The sequence below is a fragment of the Podarcis erhardii genome (assembly GCF_964252035.2).
Source record: "Podarcis erhardii genome assembly, chromosome: 6".
Lineage (NCBI taxonomy): Eukaryota > Metazoa > Chordata > Lepidosauria > Squamata > Lacertidae > Podarcis > Podarcis erhardii.
In genome coordinates, this window is record NC_138510.1 from 98,626,227 (window position 1) to 98,645,694 (window position 19,468).

General features: G+C 44.1%; 1 protein-coding gene across 1 annotated transcript in view; it reads left to right on the forward strand.

The window, feature by feature from the left end:
• Window positions 1-5,320: 5,320 nt before the first annotated feature.
• Window positions 5,321-19,468, forward strand: part of LAMC1 (laminin subunit gamma 1) — a 125,446-nt gene continuing 111,298 nt past the window's right edge. The window contains exon 1 of the mRNA XM_081867293.1: window positions 5,321-5,657. Within this exon, the coding sequence (XP_081723419.1) occupies window positions 5,345-5,657 (313 nt within the window). The 5' untranslated portion in view covers window positions 5,321-5,344. The remainder of the gene's footprint in view (window positions 5,658-19,468) is intronic.

Consider the following 19,468-nt stretch of genomic DNA (forward strand, 5'->3'; position numbering starts at 1 on the left):
TATTAAAATAATGTTTCCCTTAGGCTTCTAGAGTGATAAAAGGCTTTTACATGACACAGAAGGAAAAAGGAATTCAGAATGAGGAAAAAATGGAAGTGTTCTTAGATGCAGAGTTCTGTAATGTCCAGCTGCAATGGAAACAGATTCAAGGAGAGAATGAACCGAACCGGTGGCCTCTCTGCTGAGCCATTGGAGAGTCTAGCCTCATCCTTTTCTCCATCCCTATTGCCTGATGGAGAATGGCTCCTTCTGATGACACTTGAGGGAGGCCCTTCTTGGAGCTGGTGTCTCCACAGACTCAGTGGAAAGCCCCTGCAGCCCCACCTCTTCCTCTGCTATAGTGTGATGGAGTGGTTGTCCCCAAACACATAGTGGCAATGCTTACAAAAATCAGTATATGGAAAAGAGTTTTGAAAGCACGGTAGCCTCTCATTTTGTCACAGTCGAAAGCTCCTTATGCACTTAGTTAATGACTATGACAACCTTAGGGTCATTAATTGCAATGGGTCTACTCTGAGTAGGACTGGCATTGGACACAACCCTTTGTCTTGATAGGCTTCATTCTTATAGGATATGAGAGCATATTCACCCTGCTCATGGTAGGCAGTTTGCTCCACGTTTCAGCAAACACAAAATGATGATGGTAATAATCCTAATCCTAACAATAATTTTATTATTTTATTCCACCTGACTGGGTTGCCCCAGCCACTCTGGGCAGCTCCCAACAGATGATTACATGTTCAAAAGGCACGCTGACCCACATAAGGGGTGCACATGCATGAAAGTCCCTGCATAGACAGGGAACACACAAATGGGCAGGGGGTGTTTAATGTATTGCACTGATCCAGCTATTAGGCTTGTGTGTAGCTCAAGTGAAGAAGACAAAAATCTGGCGATGCCAGTTAGATGTTTGGGGGTGGCTGGCTGGATTTAGGCTCTGCTCACACTTCTGTTTACTGTACACACACTGCATTTCCAGTGTTGGCTTTTTAATCTTTGTTCACACCACATCCAAAATACATGTGTATCCTGTACTTTGTGATAAAATACTACTGTTTGGTGCATTTTCCCTCAAACAAGCTTCACAACAATTAGCCGTTCCACACTGTGAACACCTTTGCATAAGGTGCAGACACTCCCATCCCATCAACACCTCCTGGTGGTGTACACAAAACAGAAATGAATCTGACACTAAGGAAGCCTTTGCGGATGTGAATAGCTAGAGGGGAAAGAGCTGTGAAACACACCTGGGGGGAAACAACTGAGCTCTAAGGTGGCAATGTGAGTTTCCCTCACCTACTGCCAACTATCTGACCTGTGCTGTTGTCATATCTTGATGGTTTTGGACCAAAATGTGAATGACCGATCTATGTCCTTAAATGCCTGGAACCTCTTAATTGTAACTCCCAGGTGCATGCATGTGGGTGCTCATGGAAACGCTGGTTATATGTTTGCTGAAGGTTTCACCAGTGTAACAAATATATACCTGCAGCAATCATAGTTCCCTCAGAAACTGTAGAGCTGCGAGTATTCACCAACCATTAGCTAAAATCTCTCTAGTATTTTGCAACCATCTGCACTTGTAATCCTCTAAAATTTAGTAATAAAAAATACTTAAAAGTAGGCATGCAAACCTATGCCATATATTTAGCAGTGATCTGTCATTTCATCTATGATTTAATTTAGTGTCAGCTGAAAGTTTTGCATCCTGTGACATAGTTGAAAGGAGCTGACAAATTGCCTTTAGTTCCCACATCAATTTGTACCTCAGCAATTCTTGGTTGAACAAAGACATGTATAGAAATGTGCTTGCCTTTCCGACCCACTCTGTCTTCTTTAAAAGGCAACCAGGCCTTGCACAAGAGCAAGCGCTATCTTTGTTTGCATTCCTGAATCTCAAAAAGGCCTGGGGAGATCCCATGGTGATAACAGTCTCATTCTTAGGGACAATAAATCACAGCTGGTCCCTAGCCATGTCTGGCAGAACTGATCCATGACAGCACTGAGAATGACATGATTCAGACCAGTGCATGACCAGGAAGTTGAACAGATCAGGGATTACGGGAAAAGGGTTTGCGTAAAAAAGTGAAGTGCGGATGCAACAAATGGGTGTTTGGAAGCACTTGTATCAAGCCAGTCTTCTAGTCAGAGAACCAAAACTGGCTGAGGTTCCCTGACAAATGTACACTCGGATGCCGCAAACTTTGACTTTTTTCCTGAGCAGCATGTGGAATTTCCCTTGTTCCTCAACCTAGCCGAAATTAAGTCTCCAAGGCTGCAATTGTCTACACGAGAGCAGGCCCCGTTCAACTCAGTGGGACTTGGGTTGACATGTATAGGATTGCATTCTAAGTACAGTACAGGGAGTTGTATTTCTTCATTATCATTCCTTGTTTTCTTGGACCTTTCACTCTATTCCACCCCCTTTCCTTTCTTCTGTATCTCCCCTACAGCCGAAATTCAGATAGTACCCTACTGGTGGCAGGCATCCATTTTGTTTTCCAATATATGATGGTGTTCTGTAAGTGAAACTAGTATGTTGCAATTAATATAAATAATAGTGCTGTATGAAATAGTGCTGTATGGCTATAAAGGGAATATAGTGATTCTGGTCATATGCTTCTGATCGTTACTATGAATTATTAAATAATATGTAACACATAATAATGTGCAGTTAAAATAATGTTTTTATTTTCAGATGCCTCATTACTTCATATCTTAGAAGTAGTCTACTCCTAAAGTACTGAGAAGTTAATTGCAGGAAATAGCTCAGATGGATTTGAAAGCAACTTAATCCTTCTGGATTGTTGGAGGTTTTGACTTTTATTGAGTATAAAACTTATTTAAAATCACATTAAAGCCCCTTCATAGAAGCTTCTTGAAACCGTACACACATAGTTAGTCTCTTTCTTAAACAGTGAGTAGTATTCTATTGAAAGTGGCTGAGGTAAAAAGCAAACAATACAGGGAGCCAACAAAGAAACATATTTAAAACATATTTATTCTGGTCCAGCAGAAAATACTCTGGTCCAGAACTAGGCCTAATGTAAGTGGGAGCAGATGGATGGAAACAGTGCCATTTGACTATCTTCAATGCAGGCTGAATTCAGTCCCAGAATCGTCAAACCTCTCAAGAATCTCTAGCAAATCAAAGAATGTATTATATGTAGTACACATGGATGAGAAATACAAAGCACTCACGGCACATGAAAGAAAAATGCATCTCCCAGAATAAAAATACAACAAAAAGTCCTAATTGGTAGTTATTAGCATATAATAATCAGCATGTAAATAGGAGGGGGTAGAAACCTGTTTACATGACATTGGTCAAGTGGTTATCATTTCCTAAGTGATTCAATTTAATGATTTATCTCAGGTGGATTTATCCATGGGCTGACATGTTTAAAACATGATCGGAGACCCTTAGCTGTATCTTTCTGGCCACAACCTTTTGTCTGTCTCACGCAAGTCAGTGGGACTCACTTCTCCCCTCCATCTGCTTCCATTACAAGCATTTTACTTTGGTGGTGCACCAAACCTAGCATGTGCTAGCAGTCAGCCACTGGATCTGTTTCACTATTGGGTGCAGCTTGGAATATAAAAAGCACTCGAGAAGAGGAATGGTGAGCAATACCTTTCGCTCACCTCTGAATAAAAACCTAGGAAGGCCTGTGTTGCACATCTGGAGGCATTTCAGAGGCCTATCTAGCCCAGCCTTGTTTCCCCAGCAGCCAAGCAGATGCCCAGGGGGAGCCCTCAAGCAGGGCATGATCCCACAGCACTCTCCCCACTTGTAATCCCCAGCGACTGGTATCCAAGCACACAGTGCCTCTGATACTGGAAGTAATATGTAACCCTTATGCCTGGTGGTTTATTCATAGCCTAATCCACACTGGTGGCTACAATTGCATCTTATGACAGCAAATTCTGTAGTTTAACTCTGCCCTGTGTGAAGAACTTCATTTTGTCCTGAGCCTCCCACCTTCCGGTTTCATGGGGTGACCTCAGGTTCCAGTAGAATCGTAGAATCGTAGAGGGGGAAGGGACCCCAAGGGGTCATCTAGTCCAACCCCCTGCAATGCAGGAATCTCAGCCTCTGCTTAAAGCCTCCAAGGAAGGAGCGTCCACCACCCGCCTCTCGTGGGAGCCTGTTCCACTGTCAAATGGCTCTTACCATCAGAAAATTATTCCCAATTTTTAGTTGGAATCTCCTTTCTTCAAGCCATTGGTTCAGTCCTCCCCTCCAGAGCAGAAGAAAACAAGCTTGCTCCGTCTTCCATGTGACAGCCCTGAAGGTATTGGATGAGGGCTATCCATCTCCTCTCAACATAAATGGCGCCTTCAGCCTTGGTCTCCAGACCTGTCTCCCTGTCTCCTTTCTCAACACCAGACATAACTTTATGTACCTACATAGATTCATGTTCATAAATTACATGGTCGGGAGAAAAAGGCCCTCTACGTATGCCCGGAGACCTGAGGAAGAGCAGAGCTTTCCCGCAGCAACACTCAAGCAGCCCCTTTTCTTCTGAGAAACTAACCTAACCCGGACTGGACTCTCCCCTCGCCCTGGGCAGCGCGGAGCCCTGGCTCAGCTTGGCCGCGAGAAGGAAAGACGAAGGGAATGGCTTCCAATGACTCGCCGCGCCCCGTCTACCCGCAAGGCAGCAGTTCTCACGGCCTGCGCGCCACCAGAGCGACTCCGCTTCCCGGTATGGCTGCGAAGCCCGGGAGAAGGGCCCTCGCCAGGCGGCGGCGGCGGCGGCGGACAGTTGGTTGCCCAGCGAAAAGCGGGGCGCGGAGGAGGGAAAGAAGCGGGGGGAAAATCCGCTCTGGAAAAGTTTTGGGTGAACTGCGAAAAGTTTGCGGGGGGTTGTTGTTTCCCCCGCTTTCCAATCCTGCAGGAAGTTGAGGATTTCCAGCCTCCTGCTGCTCCTGCTCCTGCTCCTGCTGCTCCTGCTCCCCCCCCCCCCAGGCCGAGCATTCCAGGCGGCGGCCGGAGGAGGCCGGAGCGGGACCCCGCGCAGCCCCCTCCCCGTCCCGGCGTGCAGCGCGAGCCCGCCAGGAGGGCGGGGGGCGGGGGGCGGGCGGGGGGCGCGCCGGGCGGGCCAAGTGGCTGCCTGCGCCTCCCGGGGCTCCGCCTCCGCCTCCGCCTCCGCCTCCTCTCCTCGCCCCGGCCGGGCCGTCGTCCGCTTTCGGTGCGCGGCTGCGAGGCGACCAGGGCGCGAGCGAGGGCCGCCGCGGGTTTTCCGAGCGAGGGATGGAGCGCGGTCCGGGGCTGGGGCTGGTGGGGCTGGGGCTGCTGCTGGGTCTGCTGGCGGGGCTGTGCGGCGTCGGCGGCGGCGCCATGGACGAGTGCGCGGACGAGCCGAGCGCGCGGGCGCAGCGCTGCATGCCCGAGTTCGTCAACGCCGCCTTCAACGCCACGGTGGCGGCCACCGACACGTGCGGCAGCCCGGCCGAGGAGTACTGCGTGCAGACGGGCGTCACCGGGGTCACCAAGTCGTGCCACCTGTGCGACGCGCAGCAGCCTCACCTGAGCCACGGCGCCGCCTTCCTCACCGACTACAACAACCAGGCCGACACCACCTGGTGGCAGAGCCGCACCATGCTGGCCGGCGTCCAGTACCCCAACACCGTCAACCTCACCCTGCACCTCGGTGAGTGAGGGAGGGCGGGCCGGGATGGCCTCGGGGGGCCTCTTCGCTTAGGCGGCAAGGACCTCGGGGCGCTGCTGCTCCGGGGAAGGAAGCTTCCAGCGCCCGCCCGCGGGTCGGGCTCCATCCATTGGAGCAGCAGCAGAGATGAACTTAAGGCTTTTGCTCCGGTTGCTGCCGGAGCGCGCAGGCGATGGCTGCAGCCTGCGGTTTATGCCTTAGAGCAGTTCTTTCCAAACTTGTGTTTTCAGCTGTTTGGGGACTACAACTCCCATCATCCCTAGCTAGCAAGACTGTGGTTAGGGATAAAGGGAATTGTAGTCCAAAAGCTCCTGGAGACCCAAGTTTGGGAAACTGGTTTAGAAGTACTGCCTCCAAAATAGGAGATTTTGTTTCCTTATTTAGGCTGATTGCGGTTGATAGTTCTGCCTCCTGCAGATTTGTTTAAACACACACACACGTGTTGTCATTGATAAGGACTACCATCGCATCTTGGGCAGTGCAAAGTATGTCCTTCTGGGAGTGTTGCTCACCAAGTCCAGATTCCCAAGCGATTATTCAGCACAGAGGGAGAGGTTGCTTTGTGGATGCTCTCAGCACATTGTATAGCATGAAAATAAGTTTCCGGTGGAGGCCTCAACAAAGACTTGGGTGTCCCCTGTAGTTTGCACAGAGAGGGGGGAAATAGCTCCTTTTGCTCTGCCTCTCCCATTGGGGAGGGGAGAGGATTCCTGAGGTCGGAGGCAGGGCTTAGGAGGGCATCTTTTCCGTGCTGGGGTTCAAGTGAAGGAACATGCACCCTCATAGTCAAGAACATGTGCAGAGTGCCTTTACCACATTTGGCCCTTGTGAGAATCCTCCCCGCTGACCAGAGGGCAAGTCTGTTAGGTGTTACTTGCTTCTGAACTTTCATCACTGACATTATTTCGTGTAGCCAGACACATTGCCTCTCCTTGCCTTGCTTAATAACTTAGCTCCATCGTCTCCCTCCCCACAAGTCAAACTGTTGGATTTCTAACAAATAAGGGACGTGCTGCAGTTGTACTGTCTAAAGTCCTGTGCATACATTGTTTTATTTGGTGCACTCTTTAAACTGAATCTGTTGGAGCTAAGGGGGTGTTCATGCTGCAGCAACTTGCTATGATTTTAATTTGTTGCAGTGACATTCTCTCTCCCATTCCCCAAGCTCCCCAAGTTTTATTGAACTTGAGTTAATTGTATAGACTGCTGGTTGGGTATTGTTCTCCACTGTTTTTTTAAAAAAACCTCCCACTGCAGGTGTACAGCAGCCGGTACAGCCCAAAGTGTCACCATACTGTAGAAATGTTCGATATTCTACTAAGTTTTGTATATGCTGTAAGCTGCCCAGAGTGGCTGGGGAGACCCAGCCAGATGGGCGGGGAATAAATAATAAAAAATACTATTTTTAAGGAAGCACTGAAACAGCAGCCTCTCTCCGCTGGTTAAGAGAGGCATCTGGGCATGTCTTAACTTGTTTTGTCCATTGGAAGAGATTACTGGTGTAAATGGTAGCATTAGTCATTGCCAGGCCTGGGCAGTAATGGAACGATTGCCCAATATCAGCTGCTGGCCTCTCTCCTTTATTGGATAAGGCATATGCCTCGTGTACCTAAGGCTCAAGGCAGATATCAACACTGTACTTTCTTTACATTCATCTTCACACCAATAAGAGGTGAGTTGCATTCTCCTCTGTTTTTAGAAATGCAGAGCAGAGTTGAGTGTGAGAGATGGCAATGAAGTTTGCTGGTGGGTCCATGACTGAGCTGCGTCTTGCCTTCCAAATCTTAGGCGACTGGTCTACCCACTACTAGTCTCCAATTATTACTCCTAGCATTGGATTACCATTCTTTCTTGGGTTAGACTACAACTCCCATCATCCATGGTCACTGGTATTGCTAGCTGGGGATGATGGTAGTTGTAGTCCAACAACAGCTGCAGACCCAAGTTTGAGAAACACTGGATTCGATGAAGGGCATGTGGGAATCTTGTCTTTGCAGCTGTGGTGACGCAGCTGCAGCCTAGCCCGTCACTCCCTTCCTTTTGTCACATACTCATTCCAAAGGGACATTCTTCTTGTATCCTACAGTGGCTTGGTGTGCCCCCCCCCCAATGGCATATCTAAGAACACAGGAGCTTGCATGAGTTGCATCCTCATGCACATTTAAGGTGTTTCAAAGCTTTTCAGGAGCACCAGTACACTGAAGAAAAGGCGGGGGGGGCACGTTCCATGAACTGCTATGAGCTTAATATTCCGTATGGTGAGAGCAGAGAGGCGGTGTCAAATGAGAGTGTGACTTTTGCAACATTTTCAGCCCACTTCCATGCTTGTTTTCTCAGAAGTTATGTTCACTGTGCTGGGTGGAGGTGTGGTCCAGCACAACAGCATTCCTGACTTATTTGAAGTTTGAGGGGTGCAACCTAAGGAAACTTAATACCAGTCTGTTCCCTGAATCTTGCAGAACCTTCTCTGCTTACAGACAGGGTGATGGCGGGGAGAGGAGTCTTTAAAGTTAGCATCACCTGCCTTTTATCCTTTTCTGCTTAAGGGAACACCTGCAGGCAAGGTTCTTTTGCCACCTGCTTGCATTTATGGCTAATTGGAACTTTGTGCCTGAACTGGCATAGTAGATTTCCTTGACTAGACAAGAAACTTCATTACCTGCTTCCTTTTATGATCATCCATTAGCAATTTCTTGCATGTCTGGCCTCAGTGCTTTATTCTTGGAGCAGATTTCATCATTTTTCAGGTTGTTTTCTCTAATGTAATAATTTCCTCCTGCTTCTGCTTCCTGTACTAGTGGAACTGAGCATTTTCCTTTTTCCATACAAGGACTACCCTTTCCTCTCCTTATCCTTCCTGTCCCAGCCCTTTATAAATGTGGAATGAATTTTTTCCAGGCTCCTGGCAGGCCAGAGGTACATTGCTGGAACAACTCTTGGGTTGGGGCAACTGGCTAAAATGTTTCAAAATGTTTTAAACGGTTTTAATTTTGGTTCCTTTGTTTTTGTTGGGTTGGTGGTTATTTTAATTTGGCTATAACTGTAAACTGTTTTTAATTATTATTATTATTATTATTCTTGATTTATAGTCTGTATAAGATATTTTGTTTTTTAATGTTTGAAGTTTTATTATGTTTTTATATATACTAAGCCACCCAGAGTGGCTGGGGAAACCCAGCCAGATGGGCGGGATATAAATAATAAGAAAAATTATTATTATTATTATTTCCTTATCCCTCTGCTTAATCCCACCCAATCTTTACTTGTGTTGGTGCTAGCAAGGATCATCTTCACCTTCATACTTCCTCTTCCAGGGGAGAAGCAGTTTGGTTGTTAGGCTTAGGTTTTTTCAGGTTAAATATTGACTGACTTGGTCCACTTGACAGGCTAGTGCATAATGAATGTAGGAAAATTAAAACAACGGCTTCCCAAAGTGGAAAAGGGGGAGTAAGGAATGTGCACAGTATAGAGTTCCATGTTTCCTTCCATATATCTGGGGACTTTGAATAAACACTTCAAAGGAGTGTTCTGTCTCAGGGTTAAATTGTTACTTTGTGGTGGTCAAACATAATTTAAATAGGTCACAAAGCAGTTTCACAGTTAAATCTCATCACACGCAATGCAAAAAGGAAATGGGCTGTCTCCAAGTGGTAATAAATTGTAGGAGGCTGATTTCGGCAACATTTTAGCAGGTTATTCCTCACTGGATTTGGCTTTTCTTTGGTTTGCTTTGAACAATGTGTGTGGTGGAGCTGGGATTTTGAAGCCTGAATGCAAACTTAAAAGAAAAAATGAGCTGGTATCTGTAATGACAAAGTAATTTGTGGGGAAAGCTTTCGCACTTTCTGGCTGCAAACAATTGAATGTTTGCACACCTGTGATGCAGTAAGTGTAAATTTGGAGGGGGTTTTTTGTATAACACAGTAAATGACGATTAGTGCAGGAATGAATGAATAATGTGCTTATTCAGCACTTCCTTTGTAGATATATACTTTTTTTGTCTAGGCATTTAGAGCAAATGCTTCAGGTTTGGGAAAAGAATGTGTGAGCGTCTGCTGTGATTGGAAAACAGAAAAATGCTGAAGCTGGGTGATGTGTCACAGCGGAGGAGCTTGTCTTGTTTGAAAGGGAAAATGGGATACATAAAACACACTGGTGCCTCTCATTTCACTAACTCTTTGCTGGTTGATGTTTATGTGTAGAATTTGGACCATAAGAGGATGCTAGGGAAAACGCTGTGGTTACACCAAAAGCTCTGTCAGTACATGGGTTATTTGCTTTGAACAAGAATTATCACTATCCACTGCTGGAAGGAACATACAGAAATAACTTTCCACTTGTCAGTCATTCAGCTGTTTGAACTGAATTTATAATTGTGGTAGCTTGCCAGTGTTGCCACTTTGCCATTGTCTAAAAGACAACAACCCAGCAACTACGACAAAAACCCACCAGCTGCTTTTGATAGCGGTGTTGTGTTTAAAGTTCTGTGAATGGTCAGTCATTTGCTTGAGTTGCATAAGAAGGCAAGGGCTTTCTGTGTGTAAATGGGCGGAGGTGTTTCTCAGGTGTGGAGCTGTTTGGTGTTTGTGGGAGAGAGGCACTAACCTTTGTTAAAATGTGGATTTAATATGCTGATTCTTTCTATGCACCCTGTTTGGTCATTTGTTTAAAGTACTTTATGATTCTCACAAACTTACATTTTGAAGGTGCATGGATCTGGATATACATCTATTGCTACACACCCACACTATTTTGAAAGTAAAGTTTTATGTGATCGTTTGACTAGACTGGCCTGTGTCTGACCCAAACATGAAATTTCTACTTCTGCTTGCTATAAAAGGCTTACAGGATACGAGAAGATGCATCAAATAGACAAGAGCCTCATTATCTGCTGAAGAGAGATAATTATTGTTCTTGCAAAAGCTACACTCCTATCTAGAGGTGGAGAAATGGGAGATTTCCTGGAAAACAATGTAGAACTGGCTACTGAGAGAATTAAGTAAAACTTAGAAAAGACTGTGGAATTCTGGTTTAGTTTGGATGTGGTTTTGTTACCGTACAGAATGTTTGCATAATTCACAATGCCTTCCCTTAGAAGCTTCAGTATAACCCATAAGCTGTGTGTCTTCCAGAGCTTCAGCTTCTGTCAACATACTTTATTTTAAAAAGGTGTAAGGCATCCTTCATCCAGATGTTGGTATCACTCTTATATAGACGGTTACAATTACAAAAACATTAGAAGACAAACCAACAGTAAAGTAAAAGTAGGAGGAATAAAAGTGTTTAGAGAGTTAAACCAAAATGCCTTGGGAAACAAAAACCTGATACCAGAATGAAGACTGCGTTTGTGCCAGGTATACCTCCTTCAGGAGGGCATTTCACAGTCATGGTGCCATTGCAGAAAAGGCCCTCTCTTTTGTACATGTATGATACACTTCTAAAAATGGAGAGTGGCCTTAAGATGCAGGCAGGAGTCCTTTACTTCAAGTGAGCTACTATAAGAAATCATTTGGGGGATTTGGGCTCCAATGTCACCAATATGTAGCTGACAAGCAGTTTTCCTTCTCTCTAAGACTCCAAGAAGGCAGTAGAACTCTTGAGCAGGTGTCTGGCGGTCATGTTCTGGTAGTTGAAACTCAATCCAGAAAGATGGAGGGCTTTTTTTAGTGAAGAAGTTGACTGATTTGGATAGTGGTCTTGGAAGGGATTGTACTTCCCTTGAAGAACCTGTTGTATAACCTGGTGGTGCTTTGGGAGAGGGGCAGGTTGCAGCAGGAGTCAGGAGTGGTTTTTGTCCACTTTTGCTCAGATGTGGGTAGCTTTTGGTAGGATATGTTGCAGAACCTCTGTGCCCATCATTCCTGACCATTGGCCATGCTTGCTGCGGCTGATGGGAGTTGTAGTTCAGCAACATCTGGAGGGCCAAAAGGTATTAAAATTGTACTTCTACTCTACAAACTGCTTGAGGGGTCTTTCAGGAGAGCTTGCCCTTAAGATTGGTTAAGTTGATGTACAGTGGTATATACGCTTCAGGTTACAGACTCCGCTAACCCAGAAATATTACCTCCGGTTAAGAACTTTGCTTCAGGGTGAGAACAGAAATCGTGCTCTGGTGGCACAACAGCAGCAGGAGGCCCCATTAGCTAAAGTGGTGCTTCAGGTTAAGAACAGTTTCAGGTTAAGAACAGACTTCCAGAATGAATTAAGTTCTTAACCCGAGGTACCACTGTACGTGCAAGATTTGGTAGTTGTGTAACTTCCATCCAAGTGACTTAAACCTTATTCATTCAGTAGGCCTTGAAAACTCTTCACTGTTGGCTTTAACTGTGCATACCTGTGAATTTCAGAGAGCCATGCTCTATATAGTCATTTATATACTTTTCTAATATGGTTGCATTCCATCTTTTCTTCTCTCGGTTATGCATTTTGCTTTCTGAGGATGTAACCCAAAAAAACAGCTTTACATAGATAAAGTGTGTTACTTATAGGGAATAGTTGCTTTTTGAACCTGCTTTACTTGAAATGAGAGCTTTTCCTGGTGCTAAAAGCAAGACGATATCGGTCCAGTCCTGACACAATTGTAGTGTTGCATTTTAGCTTTGTGTCCCAAAGCAGGTGACTGATTCTTGCATTTTAAATTTCTGAGTAGCCAAGGTCTCGAATACTTTTTTGGGGTGCCTTCTCCCATATGTGTCTCCTCACTCTTTAAAACAAGCAGGAGAGATATTTGTATGTATTCTGTCATTTACTGCAATTAGAGTGGAAGGATGCAGAGCAGGCCCCTTCTGTTACTGTGTTCACCTTTGCAATCCCTTCTCATCAGGCAATGTTTCGCTTCTGCTGGTATTAAAACACCTTTGTTCTCAAATTCATCTGTTGGATTTGGAGTGTGTCAGGCTGTGTTTATTGTTGTACAGTTATGCATATACATTTTATGTAATGATTTTTAGAAGGCTTATCCTCTTGGCCTTGAGTTCCATTGTTGGGAAAACAAATTACTGTAGGTTTTAATAAGTAATTAAAACTCACTTTTGCTTTTTAGAATACTGTTTATCTCTGAAACATTCAGATATGTGGGATCTATGTTGTTGCCTTGTATGCTAAACAAGCTATATTTATGAAACAGTGTTTTTTGTGCTAATTCTTATGGAATGTTAACAAATCTGTATCAAGGTGTTCAAACTGTAACTTAAGACAATGTTATGTTGGACTTCATTAGTTTTTTTCAAGGCCTTGTGGGTTTATTTCTTTAATAGAAAGGGAGGATAAAAAATACCCTAAATATTTTGTGAAGCGATCTTAAGGGAATTGATAATAACTACTTGATAGGTTGACAAATCAATCTTTTGCATGGTAACAAATGAGCAGTGGAGGCAGATCTGTCCTGAATGGACTTAGTGTTGCCTGGAAACCGCTTTCTGCTAGTGTGATTATTGTGCCAGGTTAGAACTGAAGAAATTTCAGATAGCTCAGACTGCATATTTCACCCCAGTGCTCACAAGGCTAAATCTTTCACATGACTGCTGTTGACCCGCTTGGTTTCAGTTTGGTTGACTCCTCTTTGTTTTGAGGACTCAGGAGGAAGCAGTTCACTGTGGGGTTCTTGTGTTCGAAGCAGACAAGAACCCAGTTGAACACACAGCCTTCCTTGGGTCTCTGGGTTCACACTCACCATGACAGAAAAGGCGCTTTGGAAACTGACACAAAACTGGAGACCTGTAGGTGTTGGTGGTCTTACAGCATTTTCACAGTACAACACATAGTGTGTCTCTTGTGTGAATTTACTACAAAATAGAATGAGTGGCCTGTTAGTTCTCTGGTTAACAAGAGAAAGAAAAAATAAGTCTTTTTCACTGGGTCAGGTTACACTGAAGGGGTGTTTTCATGTGTGAAGCTTAGTTCAGCTTTTCTTTAAAAGTACATGGGTTGCCAAACTTAGCTTCCACATTAACAATATTCACTGATAGCACAACCTTTGGAAGTGAGACTTAATGTTATGTTTCCTCTTTGTGTGTGAAAACTCTCTGGGGCAAGTTCCTGCTCTTTGACAACAGTGTTGCTATGAGCCACCTGAATAATAAAAAAGTGTAAAATATGTGATGTTTAAGTTGTTTCTCAAACCTCTTGAACTCATACCCCATTGCTGGACTTTCCTGGACCCCAAATAAAGGGTGTCACACCTCTGTAGCTGATGTCTCTGAATGGACTTGTTATTTTGCTTAATTGTGCTGAAGAATCAAGGCGGAGAGAAGGGGGCCAGGCCTTGGTGGACGCCTGGATTTGGCAGTGGCAGCGTGCTCCAGAAAGACCGGCGTGCCTCTGGCTAGCCGCTCAGCAGGCAAAACTGCAGCTGCTTTTACTCCAGCAAGTGGGCGAAAGTCTATAGCCAAAATCTATAGAGTCACATAAGATTGCCAGACAGTGGCAGGAGATGTTAAAGGCGAGTCAGGGCCAGACGCAAGTAATGGGTCTGAGTCCAAAGTCCCATGTTCACCACCTGAAAGCAACCTTCCAGGCGTCGGCTGCAGAGAAGACCCAATCTAGGCAAGGTGTGTGGGGGGGAGTCTGGTTTCAGAGTCAAGGAGCTGGAGAAGGCTGTGCTGTTGTTTCCTTCATGGTCTGAACCGGAATCAAAGATGAGAGCTGACCCAGGTGTGAGCCATGCAGCTGAATGAAGGGAGAGCACGGTTTTCTTTAGGGTGCTAGATGGGGGAATAGACTGATTCTGCAAGGAGTAATCACATTAATACAGTACAGCAGCAGGAGCACAGCTGTTTCATAAGGAAAGCAGTGTCACAAGTAGCCAGATGCCAGCTGCATTTTGCACTGGCTGTCTCCACCATCTGGAGGTGCATGTTTGGGGATCATCGGATCTGGACTGTTTTCACACACTAATGCCCCATCCTGTAGAACTCTGTCAGTTATATTTTATATGCACAATCACAATGAATTTCTGAAACCAAAATGCTTTTTCTGTGCAGCCTTAGCCGGAGCAGTGAACAGTGCTAGAGTTAATTGTCACTCTGCCCTCCTCACAGGTGTGATGAATATTCTTACATGGTCCATGGTCACCATTAAGAAAAACAGGTAGGAATAGGCCAATATATATGTGGACTATCCCAGGATAAAGTGGCTTTTCTTCTTTAAGTTCTCAAAGTTCTTAACCTAGCTCAAGGTAGACATCTGAACTAGCCAGAAGTTTAACTGATAATCAATCACAGTCAGTCCATCATTTGACTATGGAGCTGTCTTACCCCAAAATGGCAACTAGGTGTTCCATTTTTGTGACTGTAATCTTGGTTTAGGGAGCCATTTGGCGCCTAGTTTATATATCTGAGTTGCTAACACTGGCGTGGAAGAATTAAAACAACCCAGTGAATAAGTCACCTGATGCTAGCTTGCTTTTTTGCTAACTCACCAGCAGAACTTATAAAAGGACAACTTCAGTAAAACTTCCCTGTTTGGACATCTTTCTTACCATAGGCAGTCAGGTTGCTATGAGTAGCTACTTAGAAGAAAGAACTGGATCCTGCCCAAGCAGGGCAGGAGACTTGGGTCTCCTTGAAGAATTATAGATAGATATAAATCTGATTGATCTGTAGTTGTATTGTCATCTGTGGAGTGCTCTCCCCAGGGAAGTTCGCCTGGCGCCTTCACTACACACCTTTAGGCACAAACTTTCCTTTTCAACCAGGCCTTTGCCTGACCTGATCTACATCCTATACCCTTTTTTAAATGCTGGCTCTTTTTAGGGGGGGTTTGTTGGGTTGTCGTTTGTATTTTGATTTTACATATGTGAGACCTTCAGGTATAGGCGGTATAGAAATGAAATGAAATGATCTGCCCTCTTTTGAGTAGTGTAAGAAATCTGAGTGCATAAGGCCTACTGTAGTGTACTGGTGAAGAGATTGAGCTATGAACCATGAAGCCTCCAGTCCAGATTTAGTCTTGATCAGGAATTGGATAGGTATCTTCATGCTAGTCCATCTCCCCATTCCTCATACGCAGTTTGTGGATAATTACTAACCTTGATGTGTTGTTGTAAAGATTATGTTAAGTTTTTTTTAAAAAAACTTTTAAAACTGATTTGTATATACTGAATGTCATTATTATCTATTATTGGATCCCTTTTCTAATTTGTATCTCTTAAAATAAAATATGTAGCCTATTCAAATATTTTCCCACCCCCATTTGAATTGTTTGGGAGGGGTTTACAAATAGCATTGTAGCTGCTGTTCGGTAATCATTACCAAATAAAAAGCTAAGCATCCTATGTAAGGTTTATGTTACATGAGAAACTTCAGTACTTAAAATTGGCAATTTTAATTCTTGAATTCTTTGCTTGTGTTCTTCATCTTGAGGAGCTGTCAGTTTTAAGTTAACCTTTCATGGCCGTCCTGTTTAAGTGTTTTTCCAAAAACGTCGGGATAGGAATCTTGAAATGTAAGGGCTTAAGTAAAATGTCAATTTTTCTTCTTCTACAAATAAATCAATTTATTGTAAGATATGGAAACGGGCTAAAAATTATTGTTAACTCTGGATTCTGAGTTACTATCTGGTCTGTAGTGTGACTCTTTTAAAAAAAAATATCCATGGGAACTCTTTTTTATTTTTATTTTTTATTTTTTTGGCACTGAAAATAAACCACAGGCATACAGCCAATATTTGGGTTAGTTCTTTCAAATCAGTTTGTGAACTTCAGCTCTGCTCACCTCTGCAGTCCCCCCCCCCCTCCACTCCTCCTTTCATGCTCTCTCTCTGTTTTGCATCCCTCTTGTCCTACCTCTCTCCCCTTCCTCAATTTCTCTGGACCACTCTCTATTCCAACCCTTGTTTCTTGGGTCTTGCCTTGGCTTGTTCCTTTCTCAGGTTCTTTCCTCTTCTCCTTTCCTTTAGGCCAACATCTTCAACCTTTTCAGACGCAGGACCCAAACATTTGGGAATGCATTTGGGAACCTCTTTCTGAAGCTTTTACCATATGTAGGAGTGTTCCTGTTGTGATCCACCTGGGATCACGTGGCGGCTCACAAGGGTCTCTCCACCAGTGCCTTCTTGTTTTTTGCTGGCATCCTTCTGTCTCGGGAGACAGTGGTAGAGTGCACCTTTCAAGGTAAAGTCAAACTGATGGAGAGGCCAATATTTTCCTAGGCTCATCTGCCTAGCTTTATGATGGTCTGAAACAGGTCAGCAATTGGCTGCATTCTCTCATATAAAGCTTCCCTTCCCAAAATGCAATTTGCCAAATGTCAAAGTGTAGAGTAGGAAAGAGGGAAAATGGGCTTCTTGGGCTCTTGTGTTGCAAAATAAAATAATAAAGAAAAAAATAGGCTTGCTGGGCAGAGAGAGACAATATTGCTAGTGTTCCTGAGTGGAACTTAAGTGTAACTAGCCACTTAAGTCACTTATTTATTTTTATTTAATTTATTAAATAGGTATACTGCCTTTCCTCTGTTGATCTCAGGGCGGTTCACAACATAAAAATACAAAAGGAAAACATAAAATACAAAATAAAAACAAGAATAAAACAAACCAGTAACCCCTCCCCTCCCAGAAACACATTTAAAAGGATATAGGATGTTAGTCAGCCAAAATATTTTATTTGTCATTGAAACCTGGCATGTCCATAAATATGGTGTTTAGGAATTTGCCATTCCATATAAAGCTGTGGTTTCTCAATGCATTTAAAACTTATGTTTTGCATTTGTTGGAAATGCAGAGAAGGAACACCTCTGTAACACATAAGGAAAAGTGGGATAGCCAGTGTGTGGTGCCTCTACATCACTGGACTTAGGCTGGAGATTGAGACCCACTATTGGAGCACCACTGCCATGCATGTCTATGGTAAAGGATTAAGAAAGGGGTCCCCAAATGCATCTTTGGGTCCTGAAAAGGCTGAAGATACCTACTACTCTAGATGTTGTGGACTACAACTCATTTTGGTCATAGCCAGCTTGACTAATGTTCAGGGGTGATGCGGAATGGGGTAACTTCCATATTAGATTAGGTTGGGCAGCTCAATGTCACACACCTGGCTGCAATCCCGTACAGTTATAACCTGGGACGTTATACTAATTGGGACCTGCTTCTGAGTAGACATGCATAGGATTGCAGTGTTAGATCTAATACTGGCTTTTGTGTTTTAGCAGGCAAGATTTATAATCTCTCTTTCAGCGGTTTCTTTTTTTACGTATCCAAGAAATTAAGATTAAATAACCTGTAAGAAAGCTCATTGCTGAAAACTGTCTCTAAATGTGCAATTTGTCAGGAAATCCTTTGGAGACTGTTAAATCAAGGTCTGGGAATAGCTTGCTGAGCACTTCAGTGACTTCACTGTGGTATTTGTGGAGCCCTGAGGGAACTCTATTTTAGTTAGTCTCACAAAGGCTTGATTTACATTTTGCATGTTTCAACTTGAGTAGCGAAGAGATCTCTTTTTTAATGGCTAGCAGTTGTTCAGTACAGTTATATAAAGTCGCTGCAAAGCTCTTCATCTCTCCACCCCGCACCCTTCAAACTCTCTGGTTTTTCTTTAATTCCTTTCTCCCTGCAGTACTGGTGCCACAGTAGGAGTCGCTTGGGAATACTATACATGGCCAAGCATTTATTTTAAGGGATAGAAGGAGTTGGGGACCGTGTGTCATTTTGCTGTACAAAATAGCTGCTATTTGTGGTCTTGGACAGACTTGCCATGGAGGGGTCTGTCTCTGGAGCAGAGGCTTTCTAGCAGTCATCCGCAATTTTTAGTATTATTAACTTACTGTCTCCTTTTAATGCTTCTGTAATCATATGGAAGGTTTTTGAAGAATGAAGCTTGTTACAGGTGTAAATATAATAAATGTGACACTGGACTGATGCAAACAAAAAGGACTCAGTTTGGACACCACACAAACCGTGGCTTGTGCTAACCCTAGTTCAGAATCTCTGCAGTGGTTTGACCTTCTAAACATGTAGAGAAACTATGGTTTATAGCAGCTTGATTCCTTTTATTTCTCTGGCTGCTCAGCACTTGTGTTTCTATGGAGCAGTGTGCAAACTGACTTCAAATAATGTGTGTTGATTCTGGTTGGTAAACCATGGTTTGTCAGTTTAGACATCGTGCCAAACCAGTTGAGATACCTAAATTGAACTGCAGAGATGAATCCTTAAAAGTGGCTGAGGGCTGGGTTGTGTTTTCTTTCCCTATAGTTAAGATGTTGGCAGGAGCCCTCCCAATGCTTATGGCAGGGATCAGCAAACTTTTTCAGCAGGGGGCTGGTCTACTGTCCCTCAGACTTTGTAGGGGGCTGGACTAGATTTTGAAGCAAAAAAATATGAATGAATTCCTATGCCCCACAAATCACCCAGAGGTGCATTTTAAATAAAAGCACACATTCTACTCATGTTAAAAACACGCTGATTCTCGGACTGTCCGGGGGCCAGATTTAGAAGATGATTGGGCCGGATCCAGCCCCCGGGCCTTAATTTGCCTACCCGTGGCTTATGGCAACCACAGTCCTTGAGGAACATTTCCAAATCAGTCATACATAGAAGTCCCAACCAGGCCTCAGTCATTTTTATTAACAGGCTTTCTCACATGTCAGTCAGTTGTGTTATATCAATGCCATAAATGAGGAGGTGTAGAGGAGCACACCTAAGCCAGGAATGGGAATGTGGCTCTCAAGATGTTGCTGGACTCCATTTCCCATCAGCCTCAGCCAGCATGGCCAACAGCAGCGGAAGGAAGGACCACATATTCCCCATCCCTGTTGTCGGTGGCTGAGGCTTCCCCCTCTGATTGCTTGGAGAGGGTTGCT